General features: G+C 55.4%; 3 protein-coding genes across 3 annotated transcripts in view; 1 reads left to right on the top strand and 2 right to left on the bottom strand.

The window, feature by feature from the left end:
- The window catches only part of SNED1 (sushi, nidogen and EGF like domains 1), a gene marked incomplete at both ends in the record, with an annotated part of 63,725 nt that extends 48,247 nt beyond the window's left edge, over positions 1-15,478 (top strand). The window contains 12 exons of the mRNA XM_080720057.1: positions 1,011-1,164; positions 1,234-1,316; positions 1,877-1,966; positions 6,043-6,159; positions 6,579-6,666; positions 12,521-12,603; positions 13,336-13,430; positions 13,500-13,556; positions 13,686-13,778; positions 14,149-14,220; positions 14,262-14,336; positions 15,353-15,478. Coding sequence (XP_080576183.1) covers positions 1,011-1,164; positions 1,234-1,316; positions 1,877-1,966; positions 6,043-6,159; positions 6,579-6,666; positions 12,521-12,603; positions 13,336-13,430; positions 13,500-13,556; positions 13,686-13,778; positions 14,149-14,220; positions 14,262-14,336; positions 15,353-15,478 — 1,133 coding nt within the window. The remainder of the gene's footprint in view (positions 1-1,010; positions 1,165-1,233; positions 1,317-1,876; positions 1,967-6,042; positions 6,160-6,578; positions 6,667-12,520; positions 12,604-13,335; positions 13,431-13,499; positions 13,557-13,685; positions 13,779-14,148; positions 14,221-14,261; positions 14,337-15,352) is intronic.
- Positions 15,479-15,556: 78 nt separating this feature from the next.
- Positions 15,557-22,356, bottom strand: MTERF4 (mitochondrial transcription termination factor 4; the record flags this gene model as incomplete). Its single annotated transcript, XM_080720056.1, has 6 exons — positions 15,557-15,650; positions 16,818-16,934; positions 18,679-19,022; positions 19,398-19,582; positions 21,173-21,665; positions 22,336-22,356. The coding sequence occupies 6 exons, from the start codon at positions 22,354-22,356 to the stop codon at positions 15,557-15,559; spliced, it is 1,254 nt and encodes a 417-aa protein (XP_080576182.1).
- Positions 22,357-22,492: 136 nt separating this feature from the next.
- The window catches only part of PASK (PAS domain containing serine/threonine kinase), a gene marked incomplete at both ends in the record, with an annotated part of 37,719 nt that continues 33,150 nt past the window's right edge, over positions 22,493-27,061 (bottom strand). The window contains 3 exons of the mRNA XM_080720055.1: positions 22,493-22,660; positions 24,739-24,869; positions 26,142-26,288. Of these exons, the coding sequence (XP_080576181.1) occupies positions 22,493-22,660; positions 24,739-24,869; positions 26,142-26,288 (446 nt within the window). The remainder of the gene's footprint in view (positions 22,661-24,738; positions 24,870-26,141; positions 26,289-27,061) is intronic.

Here is a 27,061-nt window from a genome sequence, read left to right as displayed (position 1 = left end):
CCCTGGGCACCACAGTCTAGACAGGAAGCTCACGTGCAGGTAGAGGGTGCTCAAGTAGGAAACTGAGGCTGGGCGGCAGGCTACTGGCTTCGGGAACACTAGCCTGTGGCACCCCATCCTGCACGGCTCCTCACAGACCCAAGGGCCAGCAAGATCCAGGTGCCCAGGAGCAGCATGGGGAAGGCCCCAGAAGTGGCCTTGCCACCCAGGCTGCCACGAGGAGCCGCTGGACAAGAGCGCAGGGAGAGGGCCCGGAGCACAGGAGGAAGCCCACTCAGCATGGGTGGGAGGCTCAGACCACATAGCCAGGCCGTCTGTGCCCAAGTGCAGAGGGTACCCTGGGGGTCACCAGAGTCCCACATGGACTGCGTGTATTCTCAGAGCTCGCAGGAGCGGCCGGAAAACAGAGTGGGCAGACAGAACAGCCCAGAGCAGGGAGGACGGAGGGCGCCTCCTCCCAGCCCACTGGGCTCCTCAGGGAGCACTCACAGGGAGGATGGAGGGAGCCTCCTCCCAGCCCACTGGGCTCCTCAGGGAGCACTCACAGGGAGGACGGAGGGCGCACTGAGCAGCTCAACGCACCCACCACCGTCCAGCTCCAGGCATGCTGCCTCATGGACAGCAGGTTGGTGCCTGCCTGTGAGCCAGTCCCCACAAGCAAGTCAGAGCTGGGATGAGGGACAGAGGTGCCCCACCAGGAACTGAGGGATTCCTGGGGTGACCACTGGGGCCCTACTCTCAGGCCTGGTCAGGAAGGCCCACTGAAGAGCAGGCCTGTGTCCAGGGCGCCTGGGGCCAGCCCAGCCTTCAGAGAAAAACACATGGGTCCTGGTGCCTCCTGGGCCAGTGTGTGTCCATGTCCAGTGCAAGGTTGTCCTCAGAAGGGTGCAGTAGCACCCCATCCGTCCCCCAACACTTGGCAGTGTGCGTTGCCTGGTCCCTGCAGCGGCCTGGGACAGGAGCAGAAGGCTGCCCAGACCAGCCTCCCCACCCCCCCATCTGCTCCACAGCCCCCAGGGAAGGTCCCAGTGGCACCGACAGACGCTGGTCCCAGGGAGGACACCGCCCGCGGGTGCTCAGAAACAGACCGCCACTCACACGCCTGCCAGAGCTACGCACACTCAACGCCCACAGTGCCCCCGCAACGCCCACCCAGCCCCCCAGGTAATGCCCAGCCTCCCCTGCCACGGTCCTGGCCAGGCTCAGGTGGTGACCCTCCCACCCACTCTGCAGGTTCTCGGAGCTCATGGACGGACGAGGAAGAGCGAGTGCCAGGTTCAGTGGCTCGCCCAGCAGACCAGTGACTGTGAAATCGCGTGAGTGCTGCAATCCCCACAGGACCCCCTGGGGTCAACTCTAGTAGCCACTCTCACCCAGCCTGTTCCCACCTGAGTGGAGAGGCCCTTGAGCCTGGTCTTAAAGACCCCCAGTGCCCAGCCCCATCTCCAGCCACGGGCCTTGACCCTAACCGTGAGCAAGGCTCTGGGATCCTGGGCCAGCCCAAGGGCACGGGCCGCCCACCACAGAGGGCCGCTGGAAAGGTCCCCACACTGTGAGCTGAAGGAGCGGGCTGCCCTCAGGACTTGACAGAGACAAAAACACTAGAAGCAGGTGCACAGCTCTCCGGAACCTGCTCCGAGTTCTGTTAAGTACGCAGTAATGGACGCGGTGATGGGCCACGCCTTGCTACTTGGAGTGTGGGCCTTGGACCAGCAGCCTTGTTAGAGCTTCCAGGAAACAACAGCCGCGGGCTGCCAGCCTCCATCTGGCTCGTAACTCGGGCCAGGTGATGCACAGGCTCGCGGGCACCCCGGGAGCGCACACCCTGCTGGCGTGAAGCTGCGGTGTGTCATGTGGTCACCCTGGCCTCTCGTAGAACCCACCACCCTGGTGCCGTTCGCGGTCACTGAGGAGGCCCCCCAGCAGGCCCTCCAGCTCCCTGAGCGCAGCGACTCGGACAACGAAAGTAAGTCAGGGCAGTGGGAGGGGCTCCGACCCACTGCTCCCGGGCCACCCTCAGTGGGGTCGGGGAACAGGCCTGCCCCTGGACAGCCAGGCACCCCAGCCCGGGAAGGGGGGCAGACCACCTACCCCATTCAGGGAAGAGGTGGGGGAGGCCCCTTCCGGTCCACCCAGGGGCTGTGTTGGACAGACTGGCCCAACCACTGCCCCCACAGATGGCCGCCCGCCGGCCTCCAAGTGCAGCACAGCCGGCCCCAGCCACCACTCACTTCCCTGCAGCCCAGGCGCTGAGGGGGATGATGGGAATCAGTGGGCGGGGCCTCCCAGGCTGGGCAGGCGCATGGCTACACAGGGCTGGACAGTCCCTGGTCCTGTGCCCTGCCAGGTAACAAGCATGTCCCTTCAGGCTAGCACCTCCAGGAGGTGCCCAGCAGCTCAGGGGTGTTCAAGTCCAGAGTAGCTGTGGCCCCCAAGGGTGCGGTTACAGACAGTGGCTCCAAGGAGCCCGAGCGCAGCGCTGCCCTGGCTGCTGAGGTCTGAATGGCTCACGGCCCCGTCGCCAGCAGCACGGGCTTGCGCCTCAGCGGCCATCAGCCAAGGACCTTGGTTGAGGAGCAGCCCCTCCAGTGAATAAAACAGACGTTTCACCACTCAGTTTGTTCCATTTCATAAAAATCAGAAATAAGAGTGTGAGCAGCCACCCGGGGCCCCTGCAGGGCTGGCCTGAGGCCACTGCCATCCTGAAGCTTTCGCCAGCACCGGGGCAGATGATTTCAATATGAAAAAACAAATCCTTAATGGCCCCCAGGTGTGCAAATGAGTCATGATCTGTACGTCCAGACTCCTGCTGACTCTCATCAGCTTAGTTAGCCTGTGATAAATCTGAAACCCAGCCATGAACTACAAGGTGGGCAGGAACTGGGTCCTGCCGGTGCTCCCCAGGGGCTCTCCCTGCAGGTGCACAACCCTGAACGCTGAGTCTGTGGCCCTCAGTCTTGCTGGAGTGGACAGCAGGAGTGATACTCTCTCTCACACTCACACACACACACATACACATGCGCGCGCGCGCTCCCAGCAAGGCGGCGAGCTGTGTTCTTGTTGCTGCCTGTGCCAGCGCAGAGACGCGGCATCGGGTGTGAGTGCCATGTTCCAAGAGGACGCTGACTGGTCTCTCAGCGGCGACGCCTCTGTACACCACCCGCCTACAGTGACCCACAGGTGTGGCCACACGCGCTCCAGGCCCCAGTCTTGCCAGGTTAGGAGCAATCTGTTGCAGGCACACCTGTGGATTAGAAAAGAACTTCCAAGACAGAGAGTGGAGCTGCCGGCAGATTTACTTAGGAAAGTGAGACACGCGCGTTCAAGGGAGTGTGTGGATCTCCAGTGACAGGCGCACTGGGGCGCATGGCTCCTCTTTTATAGGGAACTTGGGGAGGAGTGAGCGGGAGGAGGTGTGTGAGGGTGGCATCGGTCCAGTAACCACAGGATGATTCAGGCATCTTGGTCATCTCCCGAGTCCTGATGGGCCTTTAAGAACATGATGGACTCTGTTATTTTTATGGTGCTGGGGATTTAACAGGGGCATTCTACCTCTGAGCTACAACCCAGCCCGATTTTTTATTCTTTATTTTGAAACAGGGCCTCACTGAGTTGCAAAGGGCCTCACTAAGTAGCTGGGGCTGTCCACGAAGTGCGATCCTCCAGTCTTCGCCTCCCGAATGCTTGCTGGGATCACAAGCATGTGCCCCGTGCCCCCAGTTTAATGATGCTGCCTTTGGTCTGACTTGCGAGGCTGCAGAGCCGATCCTCCCATCTCACCCTTTGAGAGCTTTTGGGATTTCACCAAGTACTTGTTGGGACTTCACATGGCCAAACTCTGAGACCATGAATGCCTATAAAAACTCCTATTAGCCCTCACAGTGAAGGACAGCGCGGCTGGGTATAAAATCCCATATTCAAAGGCCTTGGATCCAGTCTTGATATCTCTGGCACCAATCTTGTTCTTGTTTCTCTGTCGGATAATCTGCTCCTCCTCCCTAGAAGCTGTTAGACTTTTCTTTCTCAAGGAAAGGAAAACCTTAGAGAGCCCCCAGGTACCCCAAAAGCACAGTTAATATTCCCAATGGGCATTTTCTCACCGAGCATCTGCCCAGGTCAGGACTGAACCCTCAAGTCTGAGGGAGAGTCTCATGAGAGGAGATGGGTCCCCAAGACTTTGGAGTTTGGAGGGAGGTGTGAAAGAGTGCTAGGACTGTCAAGTGACCCAGCTCCACTACATGGGGCTCTGGACCATCCTGGTTGTATCCCCTTGCACACTATTTTGATGGTGTGGGTGGCTGCCCCAAGACAGGCAGGCACTGTCCCCTGACCTGCTCTGCTGGTCCTCCATCCTGCACAGGCGGCCCAGTCCTGCCTGGCGCGTGGCCACATGCTGCCCCCACCCAGTTCAAAACAGCCTTCTCTCTGGTTTTATTTTGTGTGCATGTGTAACAGCAGACTCAAGGCTAAACACAACCTTAGATTTGGCTTCAGATCAGAGTTCAGCCAGGACAGGGACCTTGGCCTGCTCGAGACACGAGGACCTGACTCTGGTCTGACTGGGCTGCCAATGCCGAGCCCTGATCAAGTAGGACTTGGGGCATCTCATGCCTCCCGTGTGGCTGAGGGTATGCAGGGACCACCACGCACACCTGGCCCCAGTGATCCCTCTTCTCTGATTTTAGAGCGTTTATAGGGAAGATGGTGTGAGGGACAAGTTCACGCAAAAAAAAAAAGCCTAAGTTATGTCCTGAGGGAACTCTACTGGTAACAGCCTGGTTTCTTAATGAAGACCAGAAGACTAAAGGAGACTAAGAGGGACTTGAGACACACCAAACACAGGCCGTGTGAGCACTTTTGAGCCCTGATTAGATTCTCAGGCCAGCTGTAAATGACATTTCAGGATAAGCAGGAAGACTGGGACAGGGCCTGGAATGTCTTGTGCTGCTAGGAACCCCTGGGAACCTGCAGCCGAAGATGTGGCTAGGAGAACATGAGCCCTGTGATAGACACCTGCCAACGAGTGTAGGGAGAGCTGGAACCTGCAAGTGGCCTTGTGATTCTTCAAGAGAAAGAGGGCAACAGAGAGGTGGGAGGCCCGGGATGGGAGAGCTGGACTCTGCTCTTCCCTGCACGCAGCAGGTTCCAGACACTTCATAACAAAGGGCTGTTTTTGAAAAGCCCACAGCTCACTTTAACCACATCAGGAATGACAGAAAGACAAGCAGAGCCCCAGAGGACAGAGGGGAGACACAGTGCAGTGGAGCCCGTGAGGACGGAGGGGGCGGTGCGGTGACCAGCCGGACAGGTGGGGCCTGGACTAGACGGGTGGAGGCTGAGCCTTTGGGACTCGATGTGCTGGAAAGGCACAACTATTTTGTGGATTTTCAGTGTTTTTAAAATTAAAAACTAAAATACAATATACTTTTTTTTTTTTGGCAGTACTAGGGATGGAACCCAGGGACATTCTACCTCCAAGCTACACCCCTGTTTTTTATTCTTTATTTTGAAACAGGGTCTCACTGAGTTGCAGAGGGCCTCACTCATAGCTGAGGCTGGCCACTAACCACAATCCTCCTGTCCCAGCCTCCCGAATGCTGAGGTTACAAGTGTGCCCACCACGCCCGGCTAAATACAAGGTGTCTTAAAGAATAATAAGGGGAGCGTCCCGTGGGGGCTGGCCGCTCCTCGCTGGCGGCACTGCTGACCGCTCCGTGCTGGCCTCTGCTGCGGCAGCATGAGGACACAGAGAGGCAGGACACACAGCCCGCTCTGCAGCCCGCCAGGGGCAGAGTCAGCAGGACAGAGGTGTGGGGAGGGAGGGGGACATGGAGGCTCAGCATGGGTCAGAGGACTCGCCCCTCCCTCCTTCGTAGGAGTCCGAGGGTGCAGAGGCCTGCCTCCCCTCTGCTAGCTCCAGGCACACACTGCAGCTCACCACGCAGGCCTGTCGCGGTCGCCACCCTGGCCAGGCCACTGAGGACGTGGCCTGCGGCACCTGCCCCCTAGGCCGGAGGCTAACCTCTCCTGACCTGTTTCCAGGCACCCCTGGGAGCTGTTCAGAAGACGCCTGCCAGAATGGAGGCACGTGTGTGCCAGGTGCCGACTCCCACAGCTGTGACTGCGGGCCGGGGTTCAAAGGCAGGCGCTGTGAGCTGGGTGAGTCAGGCAGGCCAGCAGCGGCCTAGCCTCCAAGCACCTGCACCCACAGCCTGGCTCGGCTCTGGGAGGCTGGCATGGCCTTCCAGACCAGGAGGCTCAGGACTGGGCCGATGGCTGACGGAAGGCGCCTCGGAGACGACCCCTGAGGCACTGGGATGGCTGGGAGGGGCACGGGCTCCTGAAGGACGCCACGGGGGCATGGAGGCTCAGGCTGAGCAGGGCCTCAAGGCTGAGCAGCCCTACGGGAGCCAGCCCCGGCCCGAGGTCGCCAGGAGGAGGGCAGAGGCCAGCAGCCAGGACGTCCCAGGCCAGGCCTCGGGCCCATGGGGTGGGCTGCCAGGGCCTCCCAGGGGGGACGCAGCAGGGGGCCTGCACCGGCGCCTCCTCCTACGCCCCGCCTTCTCCTTCCATCGCAGCCTGTAAGAAGGTGCCGCGCCCCTGCACACGGCTCTTCTCAGAGACCAAGTCCTTCCCAGTCTGGGAGGGAGGCGTCTGCCACCACGTGTAAGTTGTTCCCAGCCTCGCTACACGGGTTGGGTGGTGTTCCTACCTGTCCAAAGCGCTTTCTCACCAGCGCTGACAGGACCGGGGCTGCAGCTGCTCTGGCTCTGACCACTCAGTCCACTGCAGGCCAAGAGGGGCTGTGTGACTCGCCCGGGTCCATGCAGCCTGGGAGAACTAGCTGATAGGAGCCAGCCTGATCCCATGCCCCGGCCCCTACCCCCAAGGAGACCGCACCCACACACAGGGATCCCAGGGTCCCCCTGGCCCCCAGAGGAGGCATGTCCACACCAGGGACTCCAGGCCACCCCCTGACCCCCAGAAGGAGACTGCACCCACACACAGTGATCCCAGGGCCCTCCACGTCCCAGCCCTGCTCCCAGGCCCTGGACCCCCCAGGAGACCACGCCCACACACAGGGATCTCAGGGCCCCCAGAGGAGACCGCACCCACATACCAGGATCCCAGGGTACTGCTGGCCCCCCAGAAGAGAACACACCCCCACACAGGGATCCCAGGGCCCTCTCAGCCCACCAGAGGAGACCGTGCCCATACACAGGGATCCCAGGGCCCCCTCAGCCCTCCAGAGAACAGACCTCACACACAGAGATCCCAGGATCCCCATTCCCCAGCCCTGTTCCCCAGGCCCTGACCCTCCAGAGGAGATCGTACCCACACACAGGGATCCCAGGGCCCCCATTCCCCGGCCCTGCCCCCCAGGCCCTGACCCTCCAGAGGAGACCGGGCCCACACACAGGGATCCCAGAGCTGAGCGTTCCTTTTCTTCTTCCTTCAAGGCCCTGGGACAGAAACAGCACATAGGAACTTCAGTCCCATTTTACCACTGACTCATGACGTGGCCCTGGGCAAATCCCCGTGCCTGTTTCCCCATCTGTGGTGTGGGCTGTGGAGGGGGGGCTGCCACGGGTCTCCAGGGAAGCTCCTGGCTAACACTCGTCACTGGGCTGCGCCTACTCACTCCGTCGCGCATGTGACGGGCAGGGCAGTGTGCCGTGGCTGAGTGAGAGCCCGCAGAGCCCCAGGCAGCAGAGGAAGAGTGCTGAGGGGACAGAGGTGAAGAGAGGCTAGAAGAGCCCCGGGCCCCACGTGGTGCCAGGTTGGGCCTCGCAGAAGGGGCAGGAAACTGGACAGACATGGAGGAGGGGTGTGGGGAAAGAATGTTCCAGAGAGTTTCCGTCACCATGGCCTGTACTGGGGTGTGGTGCGGGGTTGGAGAAGGTGACAGAGGGCAGAGGGCACTTCAGGACTCATCCCCAGAGGATGGGCGCTCCCCAAGCAGAGGAGGCCTGGTGCTCCAGGACAGACAGGCATACAGCATCACTTGATGAGAAGTGAGCGTGTCATCGCAGGAACCCACAGAGACACTGCCACCCAGGGCCGGTAGGCTGGTGGGGGCCAGCCTGGGGCTCTGAAGGGCAGCCGTGCCCAGGAGCCTGGCCTCCAGCCCAGCGGGCTACGTGGCACCTGCCGCCGGGAGCCAGGGGCCTTCCAGGAGTCCTCCCTCATCTGCCCACCTGCATCTCTGGAGGCGCTCTCCTGTATGTAACATCTAGCGTCCTGTCTTGTGTCCTGCCAGTCATCTCCACGTTTCCCAGTTAGAACATTCACATGACACAGTATTAAGGCCAAGGGGTGGGTCTAAGGCCACTGTGCTGACACCTGTGTCCTGTTTATCCTCTGCGCTCGTCCTCTTCCTGCCTGATGGTGGGTTAGTTATGCTCCAGGATTCCATCCTGCCTCCATGGTTGGCTTCCTAGTTATAGTTCTTCAGATGTTTTTGTTCATTTGCTTAGCAGTTGTTCTGGGATTTCCAGTATATCTTCAATTTATCACAATCTACCTCCACTTTCTAGTAAACAACTTCAGAGGGCTGGGCATGCTGGTGCACGCTTGTAATCCCAGCATTCGGGAGGCAGAGACCGGAGGATTGTGGTTCGCAGACAGCCTCGGCTACTTAGCAAGGCCCTTCGCAACTCAGTGAGACCCTGTTTCAAAAAATAAAGACTAGCCGGGCGTGGTGGCGCACGCTTGTAATCCCCGTGCTTAGGAGGTGGAGACAGTAGGATCGCACTGGTTTGAAGCCAGCCTCGCTGGCTTAAGAGACCCTGTTTCCAAATAAAATATTTAAAAAATAGGTCTGGGAGTGTAGCCCGGAGGTAGAAGGGTTTCCAGGAACCCTGGTACCACCAAAAAATAAATAAATAAAGACTAAAAAAAGAAGGCTGGGAGTGTAGCTCGGAGGTAGAATGCCCCAGGGTTCCATCCCCGGTACTGGAAAAAAAAAAAAACTTCAGTAGAATGGTGGGCACTTCCCACAGCCCATTCTGACCCCCTCACCCTTTGAATTTCTCTCCGACTTCCCACTTCCGTACGCTGTGAACGGCGCAGCATGCTGCTCACCTCGGAGCCGCTCTGGGAGACGCTGGGCAGTCTCCGCCTCCTCCTCCACGGTCGCCACACGACTCAGCGCGACGCGTCTTTGTGGTGCTGCCGAGCTGCGCCCCAGCCCATTGTTTCCTGAACCGGCCTCACTCTCACGAGGCTGCGCGTCAGCCCCACTGGCTGCTGAGCTGGCCCTGGCTGGGTTACGGCCCGCGCCCCCGGCTCTGGCTGCTTCTTAGTTTACCCGGTACTGGTCTGGGTCAGCTTCATCAGGCTGTGGCTGTGTTTCTACGCTCTGGAGTTGGTCCAGCTTCCTATGTTTCTGGGCTTGGAGCTCTTATCAAATCTGGAGTGTATCCTTTCTGCCCCTCCGCTTCGCTCCTCTCCTGGAACTCCAATGACGACCGCGTCAGACTTGTGAGGGGCTGGGAATGGCGGCATGCCGCTCTCGGGTGTGAAGGCCCATCACTGTCCCTCAGGGCCCGCCTGGCCTTCTCTTCTGACCAGGTAACCTAGCACTGACACTGTTCCACTCAGCTTCCGCTTACTTATTTATTGCGGGTCTGGAGATGGAGCCCAGAGTCATCCACCTCTGAGCTACACACTCCCCCCGCCCTAGTTTTGATTCTTTTATTTTGAAGCAAGGTCTCACTGAGTTGCAGAGGCCTCGCTAAGCAGCAGCTGAGGCTGTCCTCCAACCGCGATCCTCCTGTCTCAGCCTCCCGGATGCTGGGATCCCAAGCGCACCCACCTCGCCGGCCAATTTCCACCTTAGATGCTGTGCCGTATCACCCCAGCAGTTCTGTCTGGTTCTCCCTTCAGTTCTCCAAAACTCTCCTCATGTTTATAATTTCCTTTAGATCAGTGAACATGTGCAGCAAACAAATGTGGGGGGCACTGGGGATTGAAAGCAGGGCACTCTCTCCCCAAGCCACCCCTCCAGCCTTATTTTTTTATTTTGAGACAGAGTCTTGCTAAGTTGCTGAGAGCCTCACTAAGTTTCTAAGACCGGCATCAAACTTATGATCCTCCTGTTTCAGCCTCCTGAGTGCTGAGATTACAGGCATGTGCCACCATGCCCAGCATAAGAGATGTAATAAGGTTTAGTCTGTTCTGTGAACACATTCATTTCTGGATCTTTTTATTTAGTTGTTTTTCAACAGGTTAGGGGTCACAGTTTTCTGCACATGATTCTTTGAATGTCTTAAGGTATTTTTTATTGGATGCTAAACATTAAAAACTTTATGTTGCCAGGCATGATGGCACACATTTGTAATCCCAGTACTTAGGAGGCTGAAACAGGAGGATCACAGGTTCAAGGGCAGCCTCAGCAACTTCGTGAGACACTCCCTGTTTCAAAATAAAAAGTAGGCTGGGCGTGGTGGTGCACACTTGTAATTCCAGCATTTGGGAGGCTTGAGACAGGAGGATCACGGTTGGTGGACAGCCTTAGCTACTCAGGCCCTCTGCAAATGAGTGAGACTCTATTTCAAAATAAAGAATAAAAAATAGGGCTGGGAGTGTAGATTGGAGGTAGAATGACCCTGGGTTCAAACTTCAATTCTGCACAAAAAAAAAAAAGAAAAAAAAATATAGAGAGAAAAATAAAAATAAAAAGTAAAATATGGCTGAGGGTATAGCTCAGAGGCAGAATGCCCCTGGATTCCACCCCCAGTCCCACACAAACAAGAAGCAGAAAGTCCTTCTGCGAGGCAGTCGTGGGCAGCGTGGGCCCCTTGGGGCAGTCTGTGGGCAGCTTCAGCTTGGCCCATCTCTGGCTTAGCTTTCAGAAGTCTCTGTGAATGACTTTTTCCCCCCCTCTGGTGGTACTGGGGATGGAACCCTTCTACCTCTGGCTACACTCCCAGACCTATTTTATATTTTATTTGGAAACAGGGTCTCTTAAGCCAGTGTGGCTGGCTTCGAACCTGTGCGATCCTCCTGTCTCCGCCTCTCAAGTATGGGGATTATGAGCGTGCCCGCCAGGCCCGGCTGAACAGACCTATTAAACAAGCTCTCATGGGCAGGCGGGCTCCACTGTGGCCCTTCGTGCCCAGCTCCTCAGTTCCACCCTGCCATCCGACTCTCCAGGTTTCTTTCAAATGGCTCCTGCGCTGAGGGCCGCGAGGAGAGCCCGATGCCTGCCCATTCCTGGCTTCTTCAGAGCTGTAAGGTGGTCGAGGAGCCACTTTACTCAAAGCTGAGACTTTAGGAAACTGCTCTAAGTGGCCTGGCTAAGGAGGGAAGAGGCGGCGTGCAGTTGGGCCTCCTGCACCCCTCCCTCTGCACCCCTCCCCTCTCCCCCAAGTGCCCGGCAATAGTGGGTCCCACCTCCCGGCCCCAGGCCCACCTCTGAGACTTCACATTTACCCTGAACACTGTGTGACTTTGTCAGCACTCATCAGAATGCACTGCAAATGGGTGTATTTTTCCAAGTTAAATTTTAGAAAGCCACATAATTATTTTGGCCATTTTATTTTATTTTTATTTATTTATTATTTTTTTTTTTTGGTGGTACTGGGGTTCCTGGAAGGCCGTCTATCTCTGGGCTACACTCCCAGACCTATTTTATTTTTGGAAACAGGGTCTCCTAAGCCAGCGCGGCTGGCTTCGAACCTGCGCGATCCTCCTGTCTCCGCCTCCCAAGCGCGGGGATTACAAGCGTGCGCCACCATGCCCGGCCTATTTTGGCCATTTTAATGTGCCCAGGAGATAACATTTTATTAGGAAAACAGTGGTCTCTCCCTCAGACACCTCTGCGGTCACCTATGGTCTGTGAAGCCTAGGCTGGGCTGCAGGGCAATGCCCTGCCTCAGCCTCTGGTTCATAGGGCTCTTTTTTTCTTTTGCAGGTCTGGGATGGAACCCAGGGGCATTTGACCTCCAAGCTACATCCTGCCCTATATTTTTATTCTTTATTTTGAAACAGGGCCTCACTAAGTAGCTGAGGCTGTCCGCAAACTGCGATCCTCCGGTCTCAGCCTCCCGATTGCTGGAATTACAAGCGTGCCCACCACGCCTGGCAATAGGGCTCTTTTGGATTGAAACCCATGAGCTACACCCCTAGCCCTACTTTATTTATTTATTTATTTATTTATTTATTTATTTATTATTATTATTTTTATTATTATTATTTTTTTGGTGGTACTGGGGTTCCTGGAAGCCCTTCTCCCTCCGGGCTACACTCCCAGACCTATTTTTATTTTTGGAAACAGGGTCTCCTAAGCCAGCGCGGCTGGCTTCGAACCTGCGCGATCCTCCTGTCTCCGCCTCCCAAGCGCGGGGATTACAAGCGTGCGCCACCACGCCCGGCTCCTACTTTATTTTTTATTTTGAAACAGGGTCAAAGTTGCTGAGGCTGGCCTCAAACCTGCGATCCTCCTGCCTCAACCTCTCAAGTACTGGGACAAGCATGCACCACCACTCCCGGCTCATAGAGCTTTCTTTGCCAACAGGTACAAAAAAGTCTACAAAGTTCACCAAGACATCTGCTTCAAGGAGCGCTGCGAGACCAGGAGCCTCAAGAAACCCAGGACAGGTGTGACTCAAGCCAGGCTTCTGTGCGGGGCTGGTGATGGGCCGGTGATGCCGGCATGGAGCTGGCTTGCCTGCCCGAAATGTAGCTCTGTGCAGCCAAGCTCTGCCAAATCAGGGGGGTGGGGGGGTGCGCGCACACAGCTGGGTGTGGCTGGTGCAGAGGTGAGGGGCCGCTCTGGTGCTGCTCCTGCACACACAGAAAACAGCGCTACCACGGCAAAGCACATGGTGGGACCCGGCCCACGTGCAAACTGCACAAACAGTAAAGCCTGGTAATTTTTTAATTTTCTCAGACCAGGTTCCTCCACAAAAGGTTCAAGGTGGTCAAAGGAATGACCACTGTTTGGAGCTGGGTATGTGGGTGCGTGTTTGTCATCCCAATACCTGGGAGGCTGAGACTGGAGGATTGCAGGTCTGTCACCAGCCTCAGCTACTTAGTGAGATCCTGTTTCAAAATAAAAAATAAAAATATAGGGCAGGATGTAGCTTGGAGGGAACCCCTGGGTTCCATCCCCAGTACCACCAAAAAAAAAAAAAAAAAAAAAATGTCTGGGGTGTAGCTCAGAAGAAGGGCCATGGGTTCCATGGGTTCCATCCCCAGTGCCTCAAAAAAAAAAAAAAAGCTACTGAGAACTTGCTTGGTAGTTAGAGTGCACACCTGCTCTCCCACACCACGCCAGCCCGGCCCCCGGCACAGCCCCCCCACCGTCTTCCCTCCAGCCCCCCCCCCCAGGGGCGCTGCTGGGACTTAAGGGGGACCCACAGGGCTGTGTGCACCTCAGACTCCCCCTCATTAAACTGATTCTCTTAGTTATTTCAGGAGACAAAGTAACAGTCAAACACTGAAGCTTCAAGGATGTTCCCAACGCCCTGAGAGCTGTTTGGATTTGGACGCAGGAGAGCGGCTGCGCCCAGGCCTGGGCCTCTGGCAGCCTGCAGCTCATTAGGCACCGGGTGAGCTGCTGGGTTACCAAGCTCTGGCCAGGAAGGCTTGGACCCCCCCTCAGGCCTCCACCAGATACAGCCTGGCCCACCACAGACCCAGACTCATCTTCACCTGGACATGAGCCTCCCCCGGGCCAGTGCAGGCCAGCTGTGGCAGAGGCTGCAAGACATCTGGCGTCTGGAGGGCGGGAGGACCGACTGGTGGAGGACCTGGAGGCCCACGAGCTCCGGGTGCCCCCCAGACCCTGCAAATGGTATTCCACTGGAGGGAAAATGGGGAGGGGTGATCAGGCAACACTTGGGAAGTCCTGAAGGTGGCCTCCCACCTGCAGCGGCACAGCATACACTGGAATTCTAAGCATCATGCACCCGAAATGAAAGAAACCTCACTGTGGTTTAACCCAGCATCTCCCACACTCATCTGGAAAAGGAACCTACCCAGCCCTGCCTCCCATACAGACTCCTGGAGTCTTAAAGAGCAAGGGTGTTCTTCACAATGATTAGGAAGATACCGAGGTGCACCACAGAAGCCCCTCTGCAGCCTGCGCCCAGTGCACACACAGCGGAACGTCTGGTAACGTGACGTCGCTGGGCGCCCCAGACCGGCCGGCTTACAGCAGCTGACTGCCGGCCTGAGAGCCTCACGGCCCAGCCTCCTGTGTTGCGGGCTCCGGTGGGTTCTGGGGCACAGCCACCTTTTCTCCTGCGGCTCAGGAAACAATGAAGGAGAAATGTCTCAAAAGACCCAGAAGCAAGCAGCTCCCCGAGAGGCCCACCCACTGTGGGGAGGTGAGCTCTCGGAGGGGCCGCTTTGGACGTGAACGGTGGCCCTGTCCACCCACCGCTCTCACCCCTCACCTCAGCCCTGAACAGCCCAAGGCATGCGAGCCCTTTGATCCTGGGGAGGACCAAGAACCCACAAACGCCACGTGGGTTTGAAAGACAAGTAGAGCAAAAGTCACCTGACACACGAGTGCACCTTTAAACACTTCCTCGGAGTCCAAACAAGCACCAAACACGGCTCCTGGAACCCACCTGTTCTTGAAACAAGTCCTCAAACAAGCAGGAACAGAAGCATGCCCCGGACAGCACCCAAGCTCAGCACAGTAGTCCATTCGCCTAGAGGGAGGCCGGCGCCACACCCGGCGGAGGGCGGAGGAGCAGCAGCCGCAGCTCACTTAAGAGTGGGACTGCTGAGCCTGTTCCTGGGGCTGTCCTCCCACACCCTGGCCAGCTGGGCCTGACCCAGAGCACCAATAGGAGTTCCCTGCGGCCTCCCGGCCACGTCCTCAACCTCACCCGCTGCCTTTCTCTTTCAAAGGGTTCTGGATGCCATTACACGCCCACCTCAAGTTGCCAAAACCCTGGAAGATGGGGTCTAAAACAGGTGAAAAGGTCACAGACACGGTGCTGGCTGGGCCAGCCCCCTCTGTGGTCTGTCCCGGTCATCCAGGCCTGCTCGCACTCCAGTTGCGAGCTGACCCAGGCTGGTTTTCCAGGAGTGTAGCCCGTGCCTCCCTGCACCTGGGTTAGCGAGGCGTCCCTGTCGCTGGCAGAGCGTCTACGGAGCTCAGAAGCCAGCCCTGACTCCAACGTGAGAGGTCTCCCTTGAGCCCTGGCAGAGGAGGAGAGGCAGGACGGGGCAGGAGGACACAGGTGGAGACAGGCGCGCCCTCGCGCTCCCCCATCACCGACGGAGCAGCGCATGGTACAAGGGTAGCAATGCAGTAACAGTGTCTGCAACCCGCTTCAGGCGTTATCTGCCTCCGTGGCCATGGTCACTGATGGGCATGCTTGTGTTCCAGCAAGACTATGCACAAAGACAGCTGGTGGCCATTGGCCCATGGACCGTGGTGAACCTGGGGCCTGTGAGATCACCTGGGCTTCAGCAAGCCATCGCTCAGTGCCAAGTCACTGCCAAGACACCATGAACCCCGGGGCTTTCACAGAAAGCAGCCATCCCGCCCCTGCGGGAGCCGAGGCTCACCACCAGGCGCAGCCAGGAAGCCTTACCAGTCGAAGGCAGCAGAGGGGCCTTGGGGCAGACTGGACGAGTCACGTCCAGGCTCCTGTTGGTCCCTGACTGCCGTAGACTGCTGTGGGCTGGGCCAGAAAACACACCTTACACATCACCCACCGCACCACACCCAGCACCAGCCAAGAGCGAAGCAGAGGAAGCGGAACCGCCGCTGTCCGCGCGGTACACCACTGACCCAGCAGGATCCAGCAGAGGCCTCCCCATGCCACTCAGAAATGTTCCTCGAGCCAGCGCAGTGGCGCAAGCTTGCAATCCCAGTGCTTGGGAGGCCAACACTGAGTGCCACAGGTTTGAGACCAGCCTCAGCAACCTGGTGAGTCCCTGCTTAAAACTAAAACATAAAGGGCTGAGGCTATAGCTTGGAAGTAGAGTGTCCCAGGGCTCAATCCTCAATACCTACCCCAAGAAAAAACTCTCTGAAGAGCTGTATTCTAGGCCTTTTTATTAGAATTCTGTACATATCTACATTATGCAACTTATCTCTGTTCAGAGAAGTCATGTGGAAAAATGTCTACTGTACCTTAGAAACACTGCCCAGCGTCCAGACTCACCTGAGGGCTGAGAGCAGAGCGCGTGAAGGCTGAGACCCGGGTGAACAACGCCCAGACACCAGGGCTGACTTCCGCTGCAGCACAGGGACACATCACAGCCCTACGTGATCCACGTGACGCCCCAGGAAAGCAGATGAGACGTCTCCACCACACTAACCGCCTGGAGCCCCTAGGCACCGGGCAGAGGGGTGGGCTTCGGTGCTCAGCTTAGGGGAGATGGCTGTGAATGGTGCACACGGTGGGCCTGTCAGCCACATGACCACCCGCCCTGCTGCTTCACAAGCGGGGCATCTGGCCAGCACTTCCTGGTGCTGGGGGATCACAGCCGTCTGGGAACATCCCAAATGAGCTGCCCTGCTGTTCTCACGTGTCCCTGTGACTAACACCTTCCTTGAAAACATACAAGTCCATCCAGGGGAAACTGGTCTTAACGCCCCAGAAAGCAGTCAGGGCACAGACTTCTGTGTCAAAATCAAAGAAGCAACCATGTTATTGGCTTCACTTCAGACCTGCCAAGCTGCATCTTCTACACAGAAGCAAAAACACTACCACTGAAAATGATACCGTCTAGAATCGTCACAGACAGACTTGCATTATTATACCTGGCCAGGCCGGGAGCAGCTTCTCCACCCGAGCACCGACGCCGGGACCCTCCTGCGCACACCCCTGGCATCTACCCACCAGATCCTAATAACGCCTCCCTCCTGATAAGGACAACCACGTGTCTCCAAAGACTGCCGATACACAAGGGGCAAGGCCGCCCCAGGTGACAGCTGTGCCTCCCGGGTCCCGCACTGTCTGCGTGGAAGAACAAGGCCAAGCCTCAGGGCTTTCACTTCACATGGTTGCTAAAATGCCAGCCAGCAGACCTGAATTTTGGTTCTGTCAACAGATGCCTTCTGTGGCACCAATCCTGTGCCATTCCCCAGAGGAAAGGCTACAGAGAACGTCCAGGCTCCTCCTCTGAACACTCTCAAGCCAGGCCTCTACCTCAGCTACCCACGCCCACACGGCAGAGCACGGCACCCGTGCCTCACAGGTGATGCCCACTCCTGGTGCCCCTGGAGCTCCCTGGACAAGCCAAGAGCGGACCTGGCCTGCGCTCTTCTCTGTCCTGGGAAGCTGGTCTGTCCCATGTGGGGTGGCAGTCTAAGACTGCTCCTGGAGCCTGGGAGTTGGGCTCTCCAGGACAGCACCCTGATGGTGTAGGCTCAGGCCAGAGACACCAGGCTGGAGGTGACCACTGGCCAGGAGCTGGTACGAAAGCCAACTGGCCCGAGCAGGAGGGCCTGTTCTTCAGAGAGAGAGGAGCCGGTGCCTCGCTGGCCCAGCAGCCGCAGAGCTGAAGCACATGCCACTGACCCGCTCCCCTCCACTCGGCTGCACAGAATGCAATTAGGAAGCAACGAGATGCGCTGGGGTTAAAACACGAGTGTTTTTATGAAGCCTACCAGTTGTTTTCATAAAATAAAGTACTATGGTGTACAAAAGCTTCACGCTGCCCCCTCGCGATTTACCTTTATCATGAGAGGGAAAGGTACAGCGACTCTTGAGCCAGAGGCACCCATCTGCCACACGTCAGAGTTAACACTGGCACGCCTCCACAGAGGGAATACAACCAACAATGTGCTGGTATTAAGTCTCCTAGATTTTTTTTTTTGGTAGTACTGGGGGTTGAACCAGGGGCATTCTACCTCCAAGCTACACCCCCAGCCCTATTTTATTTTTATTTTGGAACAGGGTCTCCCTAGGTTGATGAGGGTCTCACAACTTTCTGAGGCTGTCCTGAAAGCTGAGATCTTCCTGTCTCAGCCTCCAAATACTGGGATTGCAGGTGTGCACTACTAGGCCCAGCTTGTCTCCTGGATGTGACTTAGGGTAGAACATGACCGCCCCACAGAATTTAACAAGAGATCACACCAAAGCATCCCTTCTTTGGTTTGATGCATCTTAATCCTGGATAGTCCATGATAATTTTTTCATCAAAAGATCAGTGTTGAGCTCCATGTGGTGGCACATGCCTGTTACCCCAGTCCTTAGGCGGTTAGACAAGAGGATCTCAGGGTTGCAACCAGTCCCAGCAATTCAGTGATACCCTGTTTCAAAGCAAAAAAATAAATAAATAAAAGGAGCTGGGAGTGTAGCTCCGAGGTAGAATGCCCCTGGGTTCAATCTCAGTACCACACACACACAGAAAAGACCAGCATTAGCCAGATATGGTGCCACTTACCTGTAACCCCAATACCTGAGAGGCTGGGAAAGGAGGATCACAGGTTTAAGCCAGCCTCGGCAACCTAGTGAGACTCTAAGCACCTAGTGAACCCTGTTTCAAAACAAAACAAAACAAAAAACTGTACAAAGGGCTGAGAATATAGCTTGGAGGTAAAATGCCTTGGAGTTCAATCCCCAGTACCAAAAAAAAAAAAAGACCAGTGTTGGAATAAGAAAATGCTTAGACTGCCCAGGTGAAGCTGTCCAAAACTTTGAGAACATGGGAATGCTGACACCTGGGCCCTTTCACCCAGTCCCCCATCACAGCTACTTCTCCTCCTCCTCTTCCTCGTCCTCCTCCTCTTCCTCCGCATCAGATGGGTCACTCTCCTCCTCCTCTTCTGACGCCTCCTCCCGAGCCAACAGCTTTTTAAACACCTCAAACTCCTCAGCAGAGGAGCGGGCTGTCCTGGCCAAAAACTCGGCTTCTGAAATGCTGAGAATGTCCTTGAGCAAAGGGTTTGCGATCTGCGTCTGCCCCTTCTTATCCGGGGTCTGGTAGCGTCCTAGTCGCTCCAGGTAAATGTGTCTCTGTTTGACCTTGGCCATCGAATACTGCAAGAACTCAGTCCTCACTATGTCCCGATGCTTAATTCCCATCCTAAAATATGCATACTGAAAGACACAAACACATTTAGGAATCCTAAGTACAGAGACCAAACACCTACATCCTACAGTCATAGAAAACCTAAGTCGTCAAAAACATCCACAAGGAACTGTAACCTAGTAACAGCAGTACAATCATGCAAAAACAGCTTCCAAGGATAGCTGTCTCCAAAATCAGCTATTTCACATCCCCCCCAGCCCCCACTCTAAACAGGACTGGCTCTTGTCCACTGTGGAAGAGTTACAGAGCAGGCGGGATCTGGAGTGGGGAGCAAGAGAACAGGGCCAGGCTCGCTCTGGCTGAGGTGGGGAGAGAAGGCCGCTGGCCTGGACCCTCGGAGCCCCCGCAGACTCCCCCCTCCACTGCACACTGGACATTCTCACCTGGAACTGGTACTCCAACTCACTGGGGTCCTGCCGGAGAACGCCGGGACATCTGTGCAAAATCTCAGTGACCTGCTGGACGGTGAAAAGGCACTTCTCCTTGAGGACCTTCACGACCGCATCAATGTCCTGCTGGCGCATGGAGAAGACCTCCGGGCAACCATGGAGCAGCCGCTTCAGCTTCCCTAGAAGACATTGGGAAAAGGTCAACAGACAATTCAGGATATCCCAGAAACCCAAGGGCGAGCCGCAGCTTACTCAAGCCAGCATCACACATGAACGAGTACTGCCCCACTGCACAAATGCCTTCCAGAAGCACCAAGAAATGACCTCTCTGGCTCACCGCCCACCCCACGTCCCTGCCTTCTGGCCTCCCATCTAATTAAAGGCGCCAATGTACTCTAGGGCTCCTCTGCAATAAAACTGCCATTGAAACATTCGAGACCCACAATCCCAAAACCTGGGAGCATGACCTCCTGAAAAGCAGTTTCATAACAATGATGAGGGTAAATAAGCGTGCACATGACCCACAAAGGCAAAGCACCGCGTGGTCTGTCCACACCACAGCCCGTGAGTGACGAAGCTGGCCCGCATCAAGATGACTGGGGCAAACTGAGACTGTCCCTGCAAACTGGGCACAAGGTCTTCCCAAGGACAGCTTGGCAAAATTTAATACCTAGAAATTTTAAAAAGTTACTCACTTAACTAATAAAAATGCAAATTGAAATTTTTATAACAGGTGAGTTAGTTACTTTCTTTTTAAACTGTGTGAGAAATGGATTTGGGAAATTTAGGCTTTATCTTCAACCCTAATGACTATGTGGTGTCATGGGTAATTAAAGACCATAGCACATGCTATATTAAGCTTTTACATTTTAAGAGATAATCTGCTAAGAGAAATACACAAGGCTACCCTTTAACTTATCTTCTAGAGAGAGTCCTGTAGCGATCCTAACCAATAGTGGGCCCTAAACCTTTTTTTGTGTGTGGTACCGGAGACTGAACCCAAAGTCATTCCACTTCCGAGCTATACCCCTACCGCCCCCCTTTTTAGAAAGAGGGTCTCACTAGGTTGCTGAGACTCTCACTAATTGCTGAGGCTCAAACCTGTGATCCTCCTGCCTTACCCTCCCCCAAGTACTAGGATTTCAGGTGTGCCACCGTGCCTGGCACCCTAAACCTTTAAAGTTTTTTTTTTTTTTTTTAACTAGGAAGAGCCAATATTGAAAAAAATAATGGAACAACTCTGGTCAAAGTGTTCAGGGTCCTAGAAGACCCTCGTGGGTCCCATTCCCCTTCTCCAAAGATCCCTAAAGAAACATGGGAACTTCAAGGGTCCCTGAGGTGTGAACACTGTGGGGAGGAGGACAGCAGAGGGGCGACCTCCCCACCAGCTTCCTGGGAACCTGCAAGACCTCTCCAGTCAGACAGTCAATCACTTCTCCGGAATCTAAGTCTCTGTAAGGGATGGTGCCAATCGCTACACACCCTACATAGCACTAGCCCAGATCAAACCAGTTTTCACATCAGAGATTACACATATGCACATACACCACCACCACACGGTTCTAGAAGCTTCCTCCCTGAACGCACGGTGCAGGGCCTGCCCAGGCCCCATCTCCCACACATCCCTCCTGCAGGGCCTTCTCCAGCAGCCATGCCACACATCTTCCTCCAGGGCGCTTGGCTCCTCTCCGAGACCTTCCCTGACCCATCTCGCCTGGAGCTATGCTCTCCCCAGCTCTCAACTACATCAAATCTGCATCTCCTTGTACCTTCCCCGAGGCCAAGCTTCCGCAGGTAACTGGAGCGTTTCCTCATTTGCAGTACTGGCAATCTCAACAGCTGGGGACTTTTCTTCAAGGCCACACACACAGGCTCAGGATTCAGACCCAGGAGTATCAATTCTGAAGTGACGCTCAGCAGTTGTTGAGGGCTGGCACTTGGCTGTACACTAAGCAAGTCTTTAATATGGGCCTCACTGAAACCCATGTCCAGGAGGGAAGTGATGACCTCCTCTGGCTCCAAGGACACTCTATCCACAGGAGCCCTCTTCTCAGGAAGGCACTGAACAAGATTTGTCCTGCACTCTGGTTCCTGCACACACTTTTTGGGTCCAACACAGGCGACTACGTCAAGGCTTCCTCCACTGGAAGCTGTAGTCAGTTTACGCAACAAAGAAACAGTCCTTTTCTGTTCTCCAAAATGAAAAGTCCGCCTACCCAAACATGCCCAGGTGAGGGGGATCAGGCGATGCCAATCAAGGACCTGTAAAAGATACGACCAAAAGAGAATCAATTCCATCCAAGCATAATAAACAAGATTTTTGAGCCAGGATGTTTGGTGCCTCTGTCATACACGGGACCTAACAGTTTTTACAAGCAATATGCAAAACCATTTCTAAAATTTACTGGGAGGGGTGGGGACTGAACCCAAGGGCATTCTACCATTGAGCTATATCCCCAGGGCTTTTTATTTTTAATTTTAAAGCAGGGTCTTCCTAAATTTAGGCTGGCCTAGAACCTGTGACCCTCTTGTCTGTCTCCCAAGCACTGGGATTACAGGTGTGCACCACCACGCCCTCTCCATTTCTGTACTTTAAAAGCACACAGGAAAGGAAGTTCGCATATGGAGAGCAGCGTTTCCAAGTGCGGTACTGTAAGTCTGTGCTGTGACTGCAGGGTCCACGCGGCAAGAGAAGGAAGATGTATTTCAAAGCCTGCCTGAAAATTCTAGGCCGCAGACTGCTTTCCAGATCCGTCACCTACATTCCTCCCACAAGAACATTCTAGGATACAATGAGCCGGCCTCTACACAGATTTCCCCTGAAGTCCACGGTCGAGGCCAGCGCCAGCGCCGCCGACCCGCGGGTCAGGCCCCCGTCGCGAGGCGCCCCGACCTGACGCGGAGCACCGGGGCCGGGCACCCGCCGCCTCACCTGCCGGCCGAGCGCAGCCATAGCGCGACGCCCCGGCGGCGCCCCGGCCCGCACGGCACTTCCGGCCCTCCGACGTCACTTCCGGCCCGCCGGTCCGTCCCCGCAGCCGTCCCTAGCGTCCGTGCGAGCGCGCGGGACTTTTGTTCCGCCGCTGGGCTCAGCGCCGGTGTCCCCGTCGCCTCCCTCCTCCGAACGGGAGGGCCGCTCTGCTCCGGCGCAGCCGCCCTGCGCCGCGGCCTGCTGGGGCTCCCGGGCCCAGGACCACGAACGAGCGGCCCCGCGCCGCGCTCGCAATTCCCGTGGCTCGGAAGGTGCCCCGCCAGGTCTAGGCGGAAGGGAGTCGAGCGCGAGCGCCGGGTCCGCCCCGCCCGGCCGAGACTTGACCGCGAGCCCAGCCCTTCCCGAAGCAGGGAAACGGGATCCAGCCCCAGAGAGGCCGTCGCTTTATTGTTAAAAAAGGGTCCAGCAGATACCCAGCCGCACGCGCCAAAAGAAAGCGTTACCGTTTTCAAGAAACATGACCCAAGTAATAAAACCACAGGCTCCGTTTCTCCTAAGGATTTCAGAAGCCCTCCCTGGAGGAAGGTTCGGTTCCTTTGAAGATGAAATACAGTAATGTCCCGGCCTAGGGAGGATTCATTCTTAAATTTCAGACCTGGACCTGTTTGAGTATAAAGCATAGACATCTTTCAAAAGAGGATACTTGTGAAAAAGAGGGTGTGCTTTCTCAGCTGTCTAAATTCCACCACTTGTAAGCCTTAATTTATGTGCATTTCTTGTTTTATCAACAACTGAGAAAAAGGATTTGAGTCTTGCCTGGATCTAAATTTACCTGCTCCGTGCCTGCCACTGGGTTGGTGTTATGGTACTGATTCAAACATATGTTTTGACAGGATTCTCAAAAAAGAAGGCTGTAGAATTGGTTGCTTTTAGCTGAGCGTATTGTCACATGCTTGTAATCCCAGTACTTGGGAGGCTGAGACAGGAAGTTTGCAGCCAGCCTCAGTAACTTAGTGAGGTCCTCTGCAACTTAGACCCTATTTCAAAATAAAAAATAATAAGATAAGGCCAAGAGTGTAACTCAGGTAGAATGTCCCTACGTTCAAACCTCAGCACCAGCCGGGCGTGGTGGCGCACGCTTGTAATCCCAGCACTTGAGAGGCTGAGACAGGAGGATCGCACAGGTTCGAAGCCAGCCTCAGCTACTCAATGAAGCTTTCAGCAACTTAGTGACACCCTGTTTCCAAATAAAATATAAAATAGGCCTGAGAGTATAGCCTGGAGGTAGAAAGCCCCTGGGTTCCACGCCCAGTAACACCAAAAGAAAATTTTTTTTAAAAACCCAGCACCAAGCCGGGCATGGTGGCATACGCTTGTAATCCCCGCGCTTGGGAGGCAGAGACAGGAGGATCGCGCAGGTTCGAAGCCAGCCGCACGCACTGGGTTAAGAGACCCTGTTTTCAAATAAAAATGTAAAAATAGGTGTAAGCCCGGAGGTAGAAGGGCTTCCAGGAACCCCAGTACCACCAAAAAATAAAAAAAAATAAAAACCCAGCACCAAATACTCAGCTGTTAACACCTCAAAATAAATTGTTAATGCTTTTACACCCAAAATCTATAAAAATTCTCTGAGCTACCCCATCCCCCTGAGCAGAACTGAGGAATCTCAACTAATCAGCACTCTAGAAATAAAGGGGTATCTGCGGAGACAGGATTGTTATGAGAAATCGGCAGCATCTTTAGGTTTTCTTTTTGTTTTGCTTGTTTGTGAAAACTTTGCTTTCTTAAGCTATCCTTGAAACAGGGAGAGGAAAATTTGTCAGCTGGAGCTCCAAAACTTTTCTCTCCAGTTTCTTTCTGCAAAGAATAACTGCAAAGCATCAGACCTCCAACAGCTGTCAAGTCCAATGAATTTTAGTAACTTTTTCTCAAGCCGGCGTGGTGGCACACGCTTGTAATCCCAGCATTCGGGAGGCTGAGGCCTGAGGATCACAGTTTACAGACAGCCTCAGCTACTTAGGCCCTTCACAACTCCATGAGACCCTGTTTCAAAAAATAAAGAATAAAAAATAGGGCAGGGTGTGTAGCTCGGAGGTCAAATGCCCCTGGGTTCATCCCCAGACCCGCACACACACACAAAAGTAAGAGTTCTGGAAAGCTAGGAGTTTGTCCATTGACAGCTGTCTGGGGAAAAAAAAATCCAAAATGTCTTATGCTTTATAAGCATCATAAATGCTGTAAGAAAAAAATTTTTGTTTCATTCTTGAAAAGAGCATTGTTAGATCATCAGAAAACTCAAGTTCTAAAGTGAAAGTGTCAGTAACTTCTAGGGGCTCAGCCTGGAGCCCCTCAGGCAGACACAGAGGCAGGGCACTGGAGTTGAGTCTGGAGCCCCTCGCATACACAGGGTTGGGGCTGAGCCAGCTGCAGGGCCTCTGAGGAGGCCCTCATGTTTGACAGCAGAGTCTCCCCGCACAACCCAGACGCTGGCAGACCCAGCTCTGCATGGGGAACACGGTAGTTTTCCCAGTCTTCTGCAAGGAGTGAGCGTCAAAGCCCCAGGCCAACCTCCGGCAGCTCCCCCAGCCTGACTGAGGCTGACCTTTCTCCAGCTGCAGCAAGTGAGGTCCGCAAAAAAAAAAAAAAAAAAAAAAAAAAACCCGAAGAAACCAGTGCCTCTCCTACCAGCATAGAGAACAATCCATACAGGCCCAGTGGGGGGGTGGGGGGTGTTTATTAACAGTTATTTTAATTTGAAAATGTTCAGGGAAATCAATTAAGGGAATAGTCTGGTTATCTGGCTAACCAGTTCTACAGATTCCACACATCTATCACTTAGTGGAGCATCTACCAAGTCAAATGAAACAAAATCTACGCACATATACAAAAGCAGAAAGGGAATTAACTATTCTTTATTCTTTTCAGAAGCTACATATTAAAAGCCCTTTAAGAGTACAAAGTAAATGAACACTAGAATGTTTTCTCAAGGTCATAAAAACATGAATTCCAAGTCTCTTTTATAAAACTAAACAAATAGTCTCACTGGCTTTTGTCGTAGCACCTGTCGAAGCTGCAGGAGGGTTTTCAGGAGGTAAACTGGGTCCGGTCCTCAAGGATCTGCTTTATCCAAGCAGAAGGGCCTGAAACCCAATGGTTCTCCAAAGCAAGTGGAGGTGAGCCGCGGGATGCTGGCGTTCAGCCGACCGGCGCCTCCCCAGGGGTGGGAGGTCTGCAGAGAGGCTGGGACCGGGCCGCCTCGCTCGCATTCTGGCTCCTGAGCTCCAGACCCGCAGTGGACAGGAGGCCGCTTCCTGAGGGGAAGAAGACCCTGTATCTCTTGCTAATGATAAACACAGGACCTGTTCTTGTTCCTGGAAGCCCAAGGACCAAGAGAACAGGAAGGCAGATGCAGAAACCCACAGGTAGTGTTCTGGACGTACAGCGCCTGCTGAGATGCTGGCTTCTAAGCCCAGAGCCACCAGCCCCATTGGGGCCATCTGCTCTGAGCAGGGCTTCAGGCCTGTGCCCACGAGCCTCGTCTGAAGGCCACCCCAGCCCCAGGGTGGTCTGCTCATCTGTGGCTTTGGCCCCCACAGCCTAGACAGACCACCACCCACGGCACCCCTCAAACCATCAGCCCCCAACTCGCATCAGGGCTCCCATGGGCCCACTGCCACATTCGGAACTCCAGTGACATCCAGGGGCCTCTGGCACAAGGCAGGCATGGAGGAAGGTGCCCACCCAGGAAGACAGCCAGGCCTGCCACTTGGGCCCGGGCACGTGGGGGGTGCTGCGAAGCTGCTCACCTGGCTTGTTTGTCCGATACACCTCATCCCAGGAGTAGTCTGCGAGGTTCACGGGCTGGGTCACCCAAGGGTCTGTCAGCACCTTCTCCAAGGTGGTGCGCTGCTCAGGGGAGGGCTGCAGTAGCCCCATCACGAGGCTCATAAGCTCTGGGGACACAGGAACCTGGGTGGGTCCAGGTCGAGATCACCTGGAACCCCCGAGGCCTGCAGGCCTCGAGAGCAGGGGAGCAGCTAGCAGGCCTGGCCGGCTGCTCCCCACAGGCACCTGACCTTTCCTGCAGCTCCATGGATCTCCCTGGTGTGGGCTTCTGAGGTACCCACTGCAGGCCCAGGAAGCCTTTCTGGACACTGGCCCCACATCTGCCTCCCCGTGCGGGTCCTCACCCCACGTGAACCTCCACTAGCCACAGGGCACTGAGCAGCCTGCTACACACACGGTTCGCAGGAAGGGGCCTGCAGCCTCGTGGGCGCTGCTGGGGGTCAAGCCTACCCTGACTCAGCACCTCCCCTTCCCCATGCGATGGGGTTCCTGACTAAGTGCCTGGTCTTACAGGTACTGCCCCAGAAGGTTACTGACTACACAGCCCATCACCCCAAAGAGGGCCTCTAAGGTCCAAGGAGCACTCATAAAGGTTATCCAGATGTGCCGGGTAGCTGGGCATGGTGGTGCACCATGTAATCTAGAGTTTGGGAAACTGAGACAGGAGGATGGGGCTTGGGCCAACCTCAGCACCTGAGCAGGATCCTCAGCAAGTCAGTGGGACAGCGCTAAATGTAAAAACGGAAGCCGGGTGTGGTGGCGCACACTTGCAATCCCTGCGCTTGAGAGCCTGAGACAGGAGGGTCTGGGTTCGTGGACAGCCTTAGCTACTAGTGAGGACCTTTGCAACTCATTGAGCCCCGGTTTCAAAATAAAGACT

This window comes from Muscardinus avellanarius, assembly GCF_963383645.1.
Source record: "Muscardinus avellanarius genome assembly, chromosome: 2".
Classification (NCBI taxonomy): domain Eukaryota; kingdom Metazoa; phylum Chordata; class Mammalia; order Rodentia; family Gliridae; genus Muscardinus; species Muscardinus avellanarius.
Note: the sequence above shows the minus strand (reverse complement) of the source record. Positions and strands in the feature narration are given on the sequence as shown.